This window comes from Hyla sarda, chromosome 8 (genome assembly GCF_029499605.1).
Source record: "Hyla sarda isolate aHylSar1 chromosome 8, aHylSar1.hap1, whole genome shotgun sequence".
NCBI lineage: Eukaryota > Metazoa > Chordata > Amphibia > Anura > Hylidae > Hyla > Hyla sarda.
The window spans coordinates 10291191-10308170 of record NC_079196.1 but is presented as its reverse complement, the minus strand read 5'-3'; the positions used below and the strand labels follow the sequence as shown (position 1 = coordinate 10308170).

The following is a 16980-nucleotide window of genomic DNA, read 5'->3' as shown; positions in this document are numbered from 1 at the left end:
CAAGTATCTTCTGGTCCAGCCTCATTCTCACCAAACACACCGCTATAATAACAACAACTACTAAACACTCTACAATAATAATAATACTTACAGTAATAATAATAACAATAATAACTAAAAACTGGTCCGGTTGTATTTCCCCACCCAAAATAATAAATATGTGTCAAACCACCAACAAACACCGCAAACAGAAAAACCGAATATACAATGTTTTTTTAATTTTTTTTATATATATATTTTTTTTTTGGCCCTGAGCTGGTCCCGCATCCCATGCCCCCAGTACATGATAACAGACGTCCATGAACCAGTCCAGGATTTTTTTTTTTTAACAAAAAGTCCCACACAGAATCCCCCCTCCCCCATCTACCCACCACCCAACCTAACACTAAACCCCAACACAACACAACCCCTAGAAAAAAATACAATATATATACATATATACACATATACATAAATGTACAAACAAAACAAATATATACAAAATAATACAAACTATACAAACCAAACAACAAACAACAATAAGGCTTTTCAATCACACAAACCCCTAAAGCTCAAGTTCAGTGCCTGCAAGCCCTATATTACCATAGATCTACAGCACAAAACAAAAAGAATAATGTGCCAGCATCAGCCCACCTCCAGGGGGAGACAACAGGCTAAGGCACTTTAAAGGCAGAGCCCCTCCACAGACGAGAGGCCCTGCCAGCACCCAGCCTCTCGTACTCCAGAGAACGCACCTTCACCAGGTCACCAAGAATGTTCCTAACCACCTCACCCACAGGGAGGATTTTACGCTGCGTCGACACTAAACACCGTGCGTTCCACGTGTAATACCTGACCACTGAGCTGACTAGGAATAAAGTGCACCGGTCCCAGCCTCCAAGGTTTCTGAATGCCCCATAGGCCCATTCCGCATAGGAGAGACTGGCCAGCCGAGGCCAACCAATGGAAGCGCCCACCCTGTTGTAAACCTCTGTGTTAAAGGGACAATGAAGCAGAAAATGCTCCATGCTTTCCAGCATGCCTCCACACTCTTCGCGGGGACATCCCTGGTCATCAGAGCTCCTGCACTTCAGATTGTCCCTCACACACAGTTTCCCATGGAAGCAGCGCCAAGTCAAGTCCCAAAACTTCAAGGGGATCCTGATAGAATTCAAAAGCTCTAAACCCACCTCCAGATCCCGACTTGGGCAGTCCTTGAGTGCCAATGGCCTCTGGAAATGAGAAGACAGGACCCTCTTGTCAAGGAATTTCCTCGACAGAGTCCTAATCTCCCACATCCCCAGACCCCACCGACGAATAACCTTCAGAACCGGGGTAGCATAAGCCGGGAGATGCCCGTGTGGTGTGCGAAGATCCTTCACTTGCCCTCCTGTCTCCCATTCCTGGAAGAAAGGCCGAAACCATCCCCTACAGGAGGATACCCACGGAGGAGCCCTCTCTGACCAGAGGTTTGCTATATTGGTCTTAAGAAAGGTATTCACTAGGAACACCACAGGGTTGACCATACACAACCCCCCTAGTCTCCTCGTACGGTAAGTAACCTCCCTCTTCACTAGGTTCAGTCTATTCCCCCATAACATTTGGAAGAACACACTGTAGACCCGGGTCCAAAGAGGTTCTGGCAACATGCATACACTGCCCAGATATATCAGCAAAGGGAGCAGGAAAGTTTTCATCAGGTTAACCCTTTCCCGGAGGGTCAAAGACCAACCCTTCCACTGATCTACCTTCTGAACGGCGATCTTAAGCCTGCTGTCCCAGTTTTGTTTGGGGTAATCCCCTTGACCAAATTCGATGCCGAGGACTTTTGCGGATTCCTGGGGCTCTGGAAGGACGTTCGGGAGATCAAAATCAGGATCTCCCCCTCCCAGCCAGAGACTCTCACACTTATCCTGATTGATCTTGGACCCGGATACCTCCGAGTAGCGATCCACCTCTGACATCACCCATCTGCCCTCCTCTTGTGAGGAGACAAACACGGTGACATCATCAGCGTATGCTACCGCCCTCAGAGCCGAATACGGCACCGCCAGGTCCATTCTCACCCCCGCCAACGGTCCACAATCAATCCCTCTAAGGAAAGGATCGATTGCAAACACGTACAGCAAAGGGCTCAAAGGACAACCCTGACGGACACCAGACCCAACCTCAAAAGAGCGACCAATCCAACCATTCACAAGCGGGAAACTCTCTGCCCCTACATACAAGGTCTTAAGCCAATCAACAAAACCCCCTGGCAGGCCATATCTCAGAAGGACAGACCAGAGGTACTCATGGTTAACCCGATCAAACGCTTTTGCCTGATCCAAGGAAAGCAAGTACCCCTTCCAGTGGCCAGCCCTACCCTGCTCCACAGCCTCTCGGACACTGAGCACAGCACTGAATGTACTGCGGCCCGGAACAGAGCAATGCTGAGCCCCCGAAAGGAGCCGGGGTGCAAACTCCACCAGCCGGTTAAACAGCACTTTTGCCAGAATCTTTCTGTCCACATTGAGAAGTGCTATGGGACGCCAATTCTCAATGTGGGACGGGTCTTTACCCTTTGACAGGATGATCAGCGCTGACCTCCTCATTGACTTTGGCAGAGTGCCCGAGGATAGACACTCATTAAAAACCGCGGTCAAGAGGGGAACCAAAGTTTCCTTAAAGGTCTTATAGAACTCAGATGTTAAGCCATCCGGACCGGGTGACTTCTTGAGGGCAAGCCCATCAATAGCCATCCTGACTTCCTCTTCCCGGATCATCTCTGTCAAAACGTCAAGAGAGGAGTCTACTCCTGGTTCAGGGACGGTTTCAGCCAAGAAAGCTGATACCTTATCTCGATCTAGATCCTTCCTTCCCAAGAGGTGCGAGTAGAAGGATCTGATGACCTCCAGGATCCCTGATCTGGACCTTTTCAAGGATCCCGTATTATCAATCAGTCCTGAGACTACTTTACTATTCACTGACATCTTGCAGTTTCTGTAAGGGTCGGGCGAGCGGTACTTCCCGTAATCCCTCTCAAAAATCAAAGATGCGTGCCTATCGTACTGGCACTTCATCAGCAAGGACTTCACTCTGGAGATATCCTCTCGGCTACCTCCAGTCGAGACAAGGTTCTCAAGTTTCTTCCTCAGGCCCTGGTACAAGCGGTACCTGTTTAGGCTTCTGAGGCCCGAGAGCTGGCGGAAGAATCTCGCAACCCTTTCCTTGAAGATCTCCCAGCCAGAAAATCCTCAAAGGACTGTCTTATCTCCACTTCTTCCAAGAGAGACGAATTCAGCTTCCAATAGCCTCTGCCCATCCGGGGGGTATCTGTGACATTCAGAGAAAACAAAATTAAACAGTGATCGGAGAACTCCACCTCAACAACAGATACTGCTGAAGAGACGGCCTCCTCCTTTAAATAAAACCTATCTATCCTAGACCTACAACTACCCCTATGATAGGTGAATCCCGCGTGGCCTCGGGTTGTGCCGAATGTGGACATCCACCAGGCGAGCCTCACTCGCTATGCTATTAAGGGCGATGCTATCATAAGTCAGCTTGTCTCTGGCACCTCCCCTGTCTTGGGGCCTCGTGACAGCATTAAAGTCCCCTCCAAAGACCACCTGCCGACTTGTAAAAAGATAGGGCTTGATCCTCATAAAGAGGCACTTCCGGTCCCACTTAGACTGTGGGCCATAGATGTTAATAAGGCGAAGTTCTTGTCCCCTCATGAGGACATCTAAGATCAGGCACCTCCCCATTTCTAACTCGATAACCCGTCGGCATTCTACCGCTGCGGTAAAAAGGACCGCCACTCCGCTATACGGCTCGGCCCCAAGAGACCAGTAGGAGGGCCCATTCCTCCACTCTCTTTTAGCCTTGTAGATAGATGACATATCTGTTAGCCTGGTCTCCTGCAAAAATAAAATATCAGCATTAATATGGGCAAAAAAATCATAGGCAGAAAATCGAGCCGTATCTGACTTAATGCTGGCGACATTAATGGACGCCAGCGTCAACGGAGAGGGTGCCGCCATCAAGGGTGATTGAGTTAAACAGCTTTCTTTTTCCCACTCCCCTTCTCACCCTCCACATCAGAAGAACTCTTCACCCTCTTTAGAGAAATAGAAGTGTCCATCTCACCAGACGTCGTTTTACTTTCCTCGTCTCCGGATTCCAGGCCAGTCCCTTCCCCCGAGGACATAACCTCCCCAGGGGAAGAGGACTCGGCACCCCCTGGAAGCCCCTCTGCCACCTCTCCCTCATCCTCCCCCTCCGAAGAAGAGGAGGAGACGTCCCTGAGGGGTCGGAATCGATTGGAAAGGCCAACCAGAGGGGAGTCAGTTTTGCCTTCCTGTGGCACCTGGACCAGGGTGGGAGAAGATCTTAAATCTCCCTTTTTTTTCTACTTTTACCCCGCTTTCGTGTCTCCTTCTGCCATCCCACATCCTCCTCCTCCACGCTATCTGAGGAGATGGCACCTTCCTCATTCTGGATCCTCCTGACCTCCTCATTCAGCTCGCCATCCCTCAGGTTCTCAGCAGCAAGGTTGGCCTCTGGGACAGAATGAGAGGTCGTCCCGGTGACCCGGGCTTTCCCCATCACCCTATCCCTTTGGCGTTTATCAAGACATCTTAGTTGGGCTGGTGTCTTTTTCTTGCTGTTCCTCACTGACCCCTCAGTTCCTCCACCCCTGCTAGTCCCCTCCACAGCAGATTCCGGCTCGTGATCTTCACCCGCTGGGGACAAGACTGCATTAGCGAAAGAACGAGGACAACGACTGAATGGGTGACCTAAGTCACCACACAGGTGACACCTAATCTCTGCACAAGATGCGGCAAGATGGCCTACACCCCCACACAAGGCACATTTCTGCACCGTACAGTTTGCACTGAAGTGTGTGGGGTCACCACATCTGTGACAGAGCTTCGGCTGACCCCGGTAGAAAATCTGGATACGATCCCTACCGAGAAAGGCAGAGGATGGAATATGGGTAACTGTATTTCCTGAACGTTTAAGTTTTACCAAAAACGTCCAGGCTCCTGACCAGATGCCAAACTCGTCCCTGTTCTTCTGCGGGACCCCCATTACTTTGCCATACCGTCCTAACCAGGTGATGATGTCAACACAAGAGAGTGATTCGTTACGGGTCAAAACGGTCACTCTCTTGATTTCGTTTTGACGAGACAATGCCTTTAAGGCAAAGTCTCGCCAGCCGGGCTCATTCTTTACCAATTCATAATTCGACCAGAAAAGCTCAAGCCCCTCTGGCCGAACAAAACTGATATCGAATTCAGGAGTACCGTAGGGATGTATCAAGGCAAAGATATCAACTGCCTTGAAGCCCATCTTTAGCAAGAGCTCAACCACTTTCGCCCTTGAAGGACACATATCTTCGCCCTGCCACCGAAGACGGACTACATTCCTACGGTTACTACCTGCCCCGGCTGTTGGGAGGGACCACACAGTATCGCCCCCTCTTTCCTCTCGGAAGGCAGAGAGACCGTGTCTCTCTATCCAGAAGGACAGATCAACTGCTCTACCCTCTACATTAATCGACCTTTCCCCCTTTTTCAGAGCTTCCAGGAGACGTCGCTGCAATAAACCGTCCCTAGAGTCAGGAGACGAGGAAAGTATTCTACTTCCCCCAGCAGTGATATTGGCATAACTCCTATGGTCTGTCACCACTGGGGGGGCAACCGGACCAGACCCTGCACCTACACCACTGCCGATGACAACATCCCCACCACCCCCAATGACAACATTAGCACCAACTCCAATAACATGGTCACCACCTCCCCCAAAAACACCTTCCCCAGTAACATCAATCTCCATCCTCTCCCCAGTCATACATCCCCCAACCCCATTTACCCCATCACTCACACTGGCTGGACCAGCAACAGGTAAACCGGCAAATGATGATGGTGATGTTGATACATTTTCAGTCCGTTTTGCCTCGGCATCACGGGGCACTAGAGCTGGGACAACCTCCGCTGGCCCTTTAAGGGACCGGGCAGCATGCTTACCCAGTCTAGAGGAGGCCCCAGCCCTGTTCTTATTAGTGCCCTCCGCCTCATCAGCAATTTCTCCAGTCTTATCAGGGCGCCGCTGATCAATGGGATCAGCGGCGCCAATACAAAATAAGATTTGTTCTTTTCTTTTGGGAGCGTCTGCTACATCTGTAGTCACCGCGACTACCTCATGCACTGAGTCACCCCCCCCTCCCACAGGGGAGCGAACTACAGCACCGGAGTCTGCCTCTCTGCCCACTGCTGGGCTGCCCTCACTGTCCGGGCTTGCGGCCAGTGCCTTCTCTACTCCATCCCTGCTACTGCAAACAGGAATGGAGTTTTGCGCCCTTTTAGTACCTGTACTCTCCCCGCTCCTTTGCACCGAGTCCACCACAGAACACGGGCTGGGCTGGGTAACGGGGCTTGCACAATGAGCTGACCCTGCGGCCGACTAAGGGTTTACAGGGAGGAGGGTGTAGATGTAACTCACCACTTCTTGCTGCTTTGGCTTGGTCTTCTTTTTCTTCTTACCCCCAGGTGCCTCATCTGGCAGCTCATCTCCGAACACCAGACACTGGGGATTCCAGCATACGTATCTGGGCCATTAGCGCCCCTCCCTGGTAGCTGTTGTCACTGTCTTCCCCTGAGTCGGCAGGTGATACTGCTGGCTGCTGTGCAGGGGGCCCACTGTACGGGGCCTGCTGCTGTTGCGACAGGCCACCAGGTGGATCTGGCTGTTGTTCTCCCTCTATCTCCTCCTCATCATCCACCTGGCTCTCAGGTTGCAGCCCCATCAACCTTCTCTGTTTCTTTTCATCCATTTCTCTGAAACGCTCTTGATTTTTCAGCTTTTCTTTAAATGGTCCACTCATCTCCAGCAATTCCTCCTTTCTTTCCTCCAAAGCATTTATTTCAGCCATCAGACCTTTTATCTGTGCCTGGACTTCAGGCTTCTTCTTCTTTGGGGTAACCTCCAGCCTAGAGCGGACATGGCGAAGTTCCTCCTGAAGCCTCCTCACAGCTTTGCTGGCGTCTTCATACTCACGGAGGTGACTTACGACCCGGGTAGTATAGGTGGAAATAGACTCCCGGGTCCTCAGCATTCCCCAGCCTTCCTCACTGAGGTCGGCTTCACCTCCGCGAGTACTCTGCCTTCCTCCAGATGACCTTGGCTTTCTGCTGGCAGCACCCAGCTTTCCCAAATTGGGATCCTCGTTTCCAGAAACCTTTCGGCCTCTTGCCTCTGTGGGGGGTGTTGGAGTGACATTGCTGCGACTCCGGGTGGATCGCCTAACCCCCAAATCTTCTGATGTACAGGCCGCTTGCTGGCCTCTCCTGCCTCCCTGCGGCCTACTCCGGGAGGCAGAAGCCTGGGCCTCGCCTCCCTCACTCATCCCTGGAAACCCACTCCCTCCCTGGGGAGGAGAAAGCAGGTCCCAGGTGGAACAGGTGGTAATTCCCTGGAGCTCAGGAGGCACAGCAGACACCACACAGCTGAACTGAAGCAGAACCACACCCACAACTGATTGGCTCCCACTCTAGAGCTGTACTCACTATTCTGCTGGTGAGGTCACTGTGTATATAAATTACATTACTTATCGTATACTGATCCTGAGTTATATCCTGTATTATACTCCAGAGCTGTACTCACTATTCTGCTGGTGAGGTCACTGTGTACATACATTACATTACTTATCCTGTACTTATCCTGAGTTATATCCTGTATTATACCCCAGAGCTGTACTCACTATTCTGCTGGTGAGGTCACTGTGTACATACATAACATTACTTATCCTGTACTTATCCTGAGTTATATCCTGTATTATACTCCAGAGCTGTACTCACTATTCTGCTGGTGAGGTCACTGCATACATACATTACATTACTTATCCTGTACTGATCCTGAGTTATATCCTGTATTATACTCCAGAGCTGTACTCACTAATCTGCTGGTGGGGTCACTGCGTACATACATTACATTACTTATCCTGTACTGATCCTGAGTTATATCCTGTATTATACTCCAGAGCTGTACTCACTATTCTGCTGGTGAGGTCACTGTGTACATACATTACATTACTTATACTGTACTGATCCTGAGTTATATCCTGTATTATACTCCAGAGCTGTACTCACTATTCTGCTGGTGAGGTCACTGTGTACATATATTACATTACTTATCCTGTACTGATCCTGAGATATATCCTGTATTATACTCCAGAGCTGCACTCACTATTCTGCTGGTGAGGTCACTGCGTACATACATTACATTACTTATCCTGTACTGATCCTGAGTTATATCCTGTATTATACCCCAGAGCTGTACTCACTATTCTGCTGGTGAGGTCACTGTGTACATACATTACATTACTTATCCTGTACTGATCCTGAGTTATATCCTGTATTATACTCCAGAGCTGTACTCACTATTCTGCTGGTGAGGTCACTGCATACATACATTACATTACTTATCCTGTACTGATCCTGAGTTATATCCTGTATTATACTCCAGAGCTGCACTCACTATTCTGCTGGTGAGGTCACTGTGTACATACATTACATTACTTATCCTATACTGATCCTGAGTTATATCCTGTATTATACTCCAGAGCTGTACTCACTAATCTGCTGGTGGGGTCACTGCGTACATACATTACATTACTTATCCTGTACTGATCCTGAGTTATATCCTGTATTATACTCCAGAGCTGTACTCACTATTCTGCTGGTGAGATCACTGTGTACATACATTACATTACTTATCCTGTACTGATCCTGAGTTATATCCTGTATTATACTCCAGAGCTGTACTCACTATTCTGCTGGTGGGGTCACTGTGTACATACATTACATTACTTATCCTGTACTGATCCTGAGTTATATCCTGTATTATACCCCAGAGCTGTACTCACTATTCTGCTGGTGAGGTCACTGTGTACATACATTACATTACTTATCCTGTACTGATCCTGAGTTATATCCTGTATTATACTCCAGAGCTGTACTCACTATTCTGCTGGTGGGGTCACTGTGTAGATCCTCTGTAGTCTGTGCCCCCTGTGGTCCTCGCTGTCGTCCCCTCTCATGGGGTCAGTAGTATTCGGGGGAATGTGTGACTGTTGCGCGCTCCATGTATGGGGGGACTTGTCTCCCGTTGGCATCACATGATTGCTCTGGGAATTCGTCATTATCGTGCGGTGAACACATGGAGCGCTCTCTGGGGTGACGGACTGAGGGATTGCTGAGTGTGTTGTACGTAGTCCCCATGAGGGACATTGTGTTTGGTCCTCACACCAGGGACGGGGGGTTCGGCTCCTTAGTTTGTGAGATGCTGTCGGCTGTAGAGCTCGTAGTTATAATCGGCCCAAGACCAACCAAGACTTATGTATACAGAATATCACCATCATATACAGTGGGAAGTTATGTGGATGGCGGAGTGTAGTGTGTGACACAGAACCTCAGTATAACCCTCATCATCCTACAGACCTCACAGAACCTCAGTATAACCCTCATCATCCTACAGACCTCACAGAACCTCAGTATAACCCTCATCATCCTACAGACCTCACAGAACCTCAGTATAACCCTCATCATCCTACAGACCTCACAGAACCTCAGTACAACCCTCATCATCCTACAGACCTCACAGAACCTCAGTATAACCCTCATCATCCTACAGACCTCACAGAACCTCAGGATAACCCTCTTCATCTTACAGACCTCACAGAACCTCAGTATAACCCTCATCATCCTACAGATCACACAGAACCTCAGTATAACCCCCATCATCCTACAGACCTCACAGAACCTCAGTATAACCCTCATCATCCTGCAGACCACACAGAACCTCAGTATAACCCTCATCATCCTACAGGCCACACAGAACCTCAGTATAACCCTCATCATCCTGCAGACCACACAGAACCTCAGTATAACCCCCATCATCCTACAGACCTCACAGAACCTCAGTATAACCCTCATAATCCTGCAGACCACACAGAACCTCAGTATAACCCTCATCATCCTACAGACCTAACAGAACCTCAGTATAACCCTCATCATCCTACAGACCTCACAGAACCTCAGTATAACCCTCATCATCCTACAGACCTCACAGAACCTCAGTATAACCCTCATCATCCTACAGACCTCACAGAACCTCAGTATAACCCTCATCATCCTACAGACCTCACAGAACCTCAGTACAACCCTCATCATCCTACAGACCTCACAGAACCTCAGTATAATCCTCATCATCCTACAGACCTCACAGAACCTCAGTATAACCCTCATCATCCTACAGATCACACAGAACCTCAGTATAACCCCCATCATCCTACAGACCTCACAGAACCTCAGTATAACCCTCATCATCCTGCAGACCACACAGAACCTCAGTATAACCCTCATCATCCTACAGGCCACACAGAACCTCAGTATAACCCCCATCATCCTACAGACCTCACAGAACCTCAGTATAACTCTCATAATCCTGCAGACCACACAGAACCTCAGTATAACCCTCATCATCCTACAGGCCTCACAGAACCTCAGTATAACCCTCATCATCCTACAGACCTCACAGAACCTCAGTATAACCCTCATCATCCTACAGACCTCACAGAACCTCAATATAACCCTCATCATCCTACAGATCACACAGAACCTCAGTATAACCCCCATCATCCTACAGACCTCACAGAACCTCAGTATAACCCTCATCATCCTGCAGACCTCGCAGAACCTCAGTATAACCCTCATCATCCTGCAGACCTCACAGAACCTCAGTATAACCCTCATCATCCTACAGACCTCACAGAACCTCAGTATAACCCTCATCATCTTACAGATCACCTCAGTATAACCCTCATCATCCTACAGACCACACAGAACCTCAGTATAACCCTCATCATCCTGCAGACCACACAGAACCTCAGTATAACCCTCATCATCCTACAGGCCTCACAGAACCTCAGTATAACTCTCATCATCCTACAGACCTCACAGAACCTCAGTATAACCCTCATCATCCTACAGACCTCACAGAACCTCAGTATAACTCTCATCATCCTACAGACCTCGCAGAACCTCAGTATAACCCTCATCATCCTACAGACCTCACAGAACCTCAGTATAACCCTCATCATCCTACAGACCTCACAGAACCTCAGTATAACCCTCATCATCATACAGACCACACAGAACCTCAGTATAACCCTCATCATCCTACAGACCTCACAGAACCTCAGTATAACCCTTATCATCATACAGACCACACAGAACCTCAGTATAACCCTCATCATCTTACAGACCTCACAAAACCTCAGTATAACCCTCATCATCCTACAGACCTCACAGAACCTCAGTATAACCCTCATCATCCTACAGACCTTACAGAACCTCAGTATAACCCTCATCATCCTACAGACCTCACAGAACCTCAGTATAACCCTCATCATCCTACAGACCTCACAGAACCTCAGTATAACCCTCGTCATCCTACAGACCTCACAGAACCTCAGTATAACCCTCATCATCCTACAGACCTCACAGAACCTCAGTATAACCCTCGTCATCCTACAGACCTCACAGAACCTCAGTATAACCCTCATCATCCTACAGACCTCACAGAACCTCAGTATAACCCTCATCATCCTACAGACCTCACAGAACCTCAGTACAACCCTCATCATCCTACAGACCTCACAGAACCTCAGTATAACCCTCATCATCCTACAGACCTCACAGAACCTCAGTATAACCCTCTTCATCTTACAGACCTCACAGAACGTCAGTATAACCCTCATCATCCTACAGATCACACAGAACCTCAGTATAACCCTCATCATCCTACAGACCTCACAGAACCTCAGTATAACCCTCATCATCCTACAGACCTCACAGAACCTCAGTATAACCCTCATCATCCTACAGACCTCACAGAACCTCAGTATAACCCTCATCATCCTACAGACCTCACAGAACCTCAGTATAACCCTCATCATCCTACAGACCTCACAGAACCTCAATATAACCCTCATCATCCTACAAATCACACAGAACCTCAGTATAACCCCCATCATCCTACAGACCTCACAGAACCTCAGTATAACCCTCATCATCCTGCAGACCTCACAGAACCTCAGTATAACCCTCATCATCCTGCAGACCTCACAGAACCTCAGTATAACCCTCATCATCTTACAGATCACCTCAGTATAACCCTCATCATCCTACAGACCACACAGAACCTCAGTATAACCCTCATCATCCTGCAGACCACACAGAACCTCAGTATAATCCTCATCATCCTACAGGCCTCACAGAACCTCAGTATGACCCTCATCATCCTACAGACCTCACAGAACCTCAGTATAACCCTCATCATCCTCCAGACCTCACAGAACCTCAGTATAACCCCCATCATCCTACAGATCACACAGAACCTCAGTATAACCCCCATCATCCTACAGACCTCACAGAACCTCAGTATAACCCTCATCATCCTGCAGACCACACAGAACCTCAGTATAACCCTCATCATCCTACAGGCCTCATTGAACCTCAGTGTAACCCTCATCATCCTACAGACCTCACAGAACCTCAGTATAACCCTCATCATCCTACAGACCTCACAGAACCTCAGTATAACCCTCATCATCCTACAGACCTCACAGAACCTCAGTATAACCCTCATCATCCTACAGACCTCACAGAACCTCAGTATAACCCTCATCATCCTACAGACCTCACAGAACCTCAGTATAACCCTCATCATCCTACAGACCTCACAGAACCTCAGTATAACCCTCATCATCCTACAGACCTCACAGAACCTCAGTATAACCCTCATCATCCTACAGACCTCACAGAACCTCAGTATAACCCTCATCATCCTACAGACCTCACAGAACCTCAGTATAACCCTCATCATCCTACAGACCTCACAGAACCTCAGTATAACCCTCATCATCCTACAGACCTCAGAGAACCTCAGTATAACCCTCATCATCCTACAGACCTCACAGAACCTCAGTATAACCCTCATCATCCTACAGACCTCACAGAACCTCAGTATAACCCTCATCATCTTACAGACCTCACAGAACCTCAGTATAACCCTCATCATCCTGCAGACCTCACAGAACCTCAGTATAACCCTCATCATCCTACAGACCTTACAGAACCTCAGTATAACCCTCATCATCCTACAGACCTCACAGAACCTCAGTATAACCCTCATCATCCTACAGACCTCACAGAACCTCAGTATAACCCTCGTCATCCTACAGACCTCACAGAACCTCAGTATAACCCTCATCATCCTACAGACCTCACAGAACCTCAGTATAACCCTCGTCATCCTACAGACCTCACAGAACCTCAGTATAACCCTCATCATCCTACAGACCTCACAGAACCTCAGTATAACCCTCATCATCCTACAGACCTCACAGAACCTCAGTACAACCCTCATCATCCTACAGACCTCACAGAACCTCAGTATAACCCTCATCATCCTACAGACCTCACAGAACCTCAGTATAACCCTCATCATCCTACAGATCACACAGAACCTCAGTATAACCCTCATCATCCTGCAGACCTCACAGAACCTCAGTATAACCCTCATCATCCTACAGACCTCACAGAACCTCAGTATAACCCTCATCATCCTACAGACCTCACAGAACCTCAGTACAACCCTCATCATCCTACAGACCTCACAGAACCTCAGTATAACCCTCATCATCCTACAGACCTCACAGAACCTCAGTATAACCCTCATCATCCTACAGACCTCACAGAACCTCAGTATAACCCTCATCATCCTACAGACCTCACAGAACCTCAGTATAACCCTCATCATCCTGCAGACCTCACAGAACCTCAGTATAACCCTCATCATCCTACAGACCTCACAGAACCTCAGTATAACCCTCATCATCCTACAGGCCTCACAGAACCTCAGTATAACCCTCATCATCCTACAGACCTCACAGAACCTCAGTATAACCCTCATCATCCTACAGACCTCACAGAACCTCAGTATAACCCTCATCATCCTGCAGGCCACACAGAACCTCAGTATAACCCTCATCATCCTATGGACCTCACAGAACCTCAGTATAACCCTCATCATCCTGCAGACCACACAGAACCTCAGTATAACCCTCATCATCCTACAGGCCTCAGAGAACCTCAGTATAACCCTCATCATCCTACAGACCTCACAGAACCTCAGTATAACCCTCATCATCCTACAGATCACACAGAACCTCAGTATAACCCTCATCATCCTACAGACCTCACAGAACCTCAGTATAACCCTCATCATCCTACAGACCTCACAGAACCTCAGTATAACCCTCATCATCCTACAGACCTCACAGAACCTCAGTATAACCCTCGTCATCCTACAGACCTCACAGAACCTCAGTATAACCCTCATCATCCTACAGACCTCACAGAACCTCAGTATAACCCTCATCATCCTGCAGACCACACAGAACCTCAGTATAACCCTCATCATCCTACAGACCTCACAGAACCTCAGTATAACCCTCATCATCCTACAGACCTCACAGAACCTCAGTATAACCCTCATCATCCTGCAGACCTCACAGAACCTCAGTATAACCCTCATCATCCTACAGACCTCACAGAACCTCAGTATAACCCTCATCATCCTACAGGCCTCACAGAACCTCAGTATAACCCTCATCATCCTACAGACCTCACAGAACCTCAGTATAACCCTCATCATCCTACAGACCTCACAGAACCTCAGTATAACCCTCATCATCCTACAGACCACACAGAACCTCAGTATAACCCTCATCATCCTACAGATCACACAGAACCTCAGTATAACCCTCATCATCCTGCAGACCACACAGAACCTCAGTATAACCCTCATCATCCTACAGGCCTCACAGAACCTCAGTATAACCCTCATCATCCTACAGACCTCACAGAACCTCAGTATAACCCTCATCATCCTACAGACCTCACAGAACCTCAGTATAATCCTCATCATCCTACAGACCTCACAGAACCTCAGTATAACCCTCATCATCCTGCAGGCCACACAGAACCTCAGTATAACCCTCATCATCCTATGGACCTCACAGAACCTCAGTATAACCCTCATCATCCTGCAGACCACACAGAACCTCAGTATAACCCTCATCATCCTACAGGCCTCAGAGAACCTCAGTATAACCCTCATCATCCTACAGACCTCACAGAACCTCAGTATAACCCTCATCATCCTACAGATCACACAGAACCTCAGTATAACCCTCATCATCCTACAGACCTCACAGAACCTCAGTATAACCCTCATCATCCTACAGGCCCCTACTATTTCATTACACCCACTAAACAATTGCTGCTCCCAGATTTGGGGATCACTCTCATCCTCTCACCTCACGTTGTCGTGCTTCTGTATATAGATTTTGTGGAACATCATATCTTCCTGCTTGGCGTTGATATCGGCCTTCATCTCCATAGCAACATGCCGCGGCAGGACAGACAGCAGGAGCCGTTCCTGGAGCAAAGCAAAGGGTTAATAAGAGTGATACTCCATATCCCATAATGATCACATGACTGCGCAGGAATATAGACAAGTCTGTAACATAAGGCGACTGGATGAGAGCGAAGAAAATCACAGATGTCACAAAATCAGCAACAAACTATAGAGATCCCGAATATCATAAATCAATGGGACACGCAGAACGCACGTGCGGAACAGCGCCAAATATACAACCAGTTCACCGGCGTGATCCACCGCGAAATCTCTGCACAATTCTGTGAGAAATTCTCCATGAAAATCTGCAATGTTTCTGAATGAATCGCGGCCGCTCTGTGATCACAATCTACATTATAATATAGACGCTTCATCCACGGAAGACAATGAATAAAACAGCGCAATTATATATTATAATAAACACTGAGCCCCTGTATACTGTACATACCTGGAATACATATCCTATACTGATCCTGAGTTATATCCTGTATTATACTCCAGAGCTGTACTCACTATTCTGCTGGTGAGGTCACTGTGTACATACATTACTTATCCTGTACTGATCCTGAGTTATATCCTGTATTATACCCCAGAGCTGTACTCACTATTCTGCTGGTGAGGTCACTGTGTACATACATTACATTACTTATCCTGTACTGATCCTGAGTTATATCCTGTATTATACCCCAGAGCTGTACTCACTATTCTGCTGGTGAGGTCACTGTGTACATACATTACATTACTTATCCTGTACTGATCCTGAGTTATATTCTGTATTATACTCCAGAGCTGTACTCACTATTCTGCTGGTGAGGTCACTATGTACATACATTACATTACTTATCCTGTACTGATCCTGAGTTATATCCTGTATTATACTCCAGAGCTGCACTCACTATTCTGCTGGTGAGGTCACTGTGTACATACATTACATTACTTATCCTGTAGTGATCCTGAGTTATATCCTGTATTATACTCCAGAGCTGTACTCACTATTCTGCTGGTGGGGTCACTGTGTACATACATTACATTACTTATCCTGTACTGATCCTGAGTTATATCCTGTATCATACTCCAGAGCTGCACTCACTATTCTGCTGGTGAGGTCACTGTGTACATACATTACATTACTTATCCTGTACTGATCCTGAGTTACATCCTGTATTATACTCCAGAGCTGTACTCACTATTCTGCTGGTGAGGTCACTGTGTACATACATTACATTACTGATCCTGAGTTATATCCTGTATTATACTCCAGAGCTGTACTCACTATTCTGCTGGTGAGGTCACTGTGTACATACATTACATTACTTATCCTGTACTGATCCTGAGTTATATCCTGTAGATCTTTTATTAGAAAAATATAAATCATAACAAAAACACAAAACCAGCACAACTTGGCCATAACTGAAAACAGCAACATGAAATAACATAAACCAAAACTTTACATTTAAAATAAAAGAACAT

General features: G+C 47.6%; 1 protein-coding gene across 1 annotated transcript in view; it reads right to left on the bottom strand.

The window, feature by feature from the left end:
• ADCY5 (adenylate cyclase 5) overlaps positions 1 to 16980 on the bottom strand; it is a 138308-nt gene that overhangs the window by 84401 nt on the left and 36927 nt on the right. The window contains exon 6 of the mRNA XM_056536606.1: positions 15410 to 15531. Within this exon, the coding sequence (XP_056392581.1) occupies positions 15410 to 15531 (122 nt within the window). The remainder of the gene's footprint in view (positions 1 to 15409; positions 15532 to 16980) is intronic.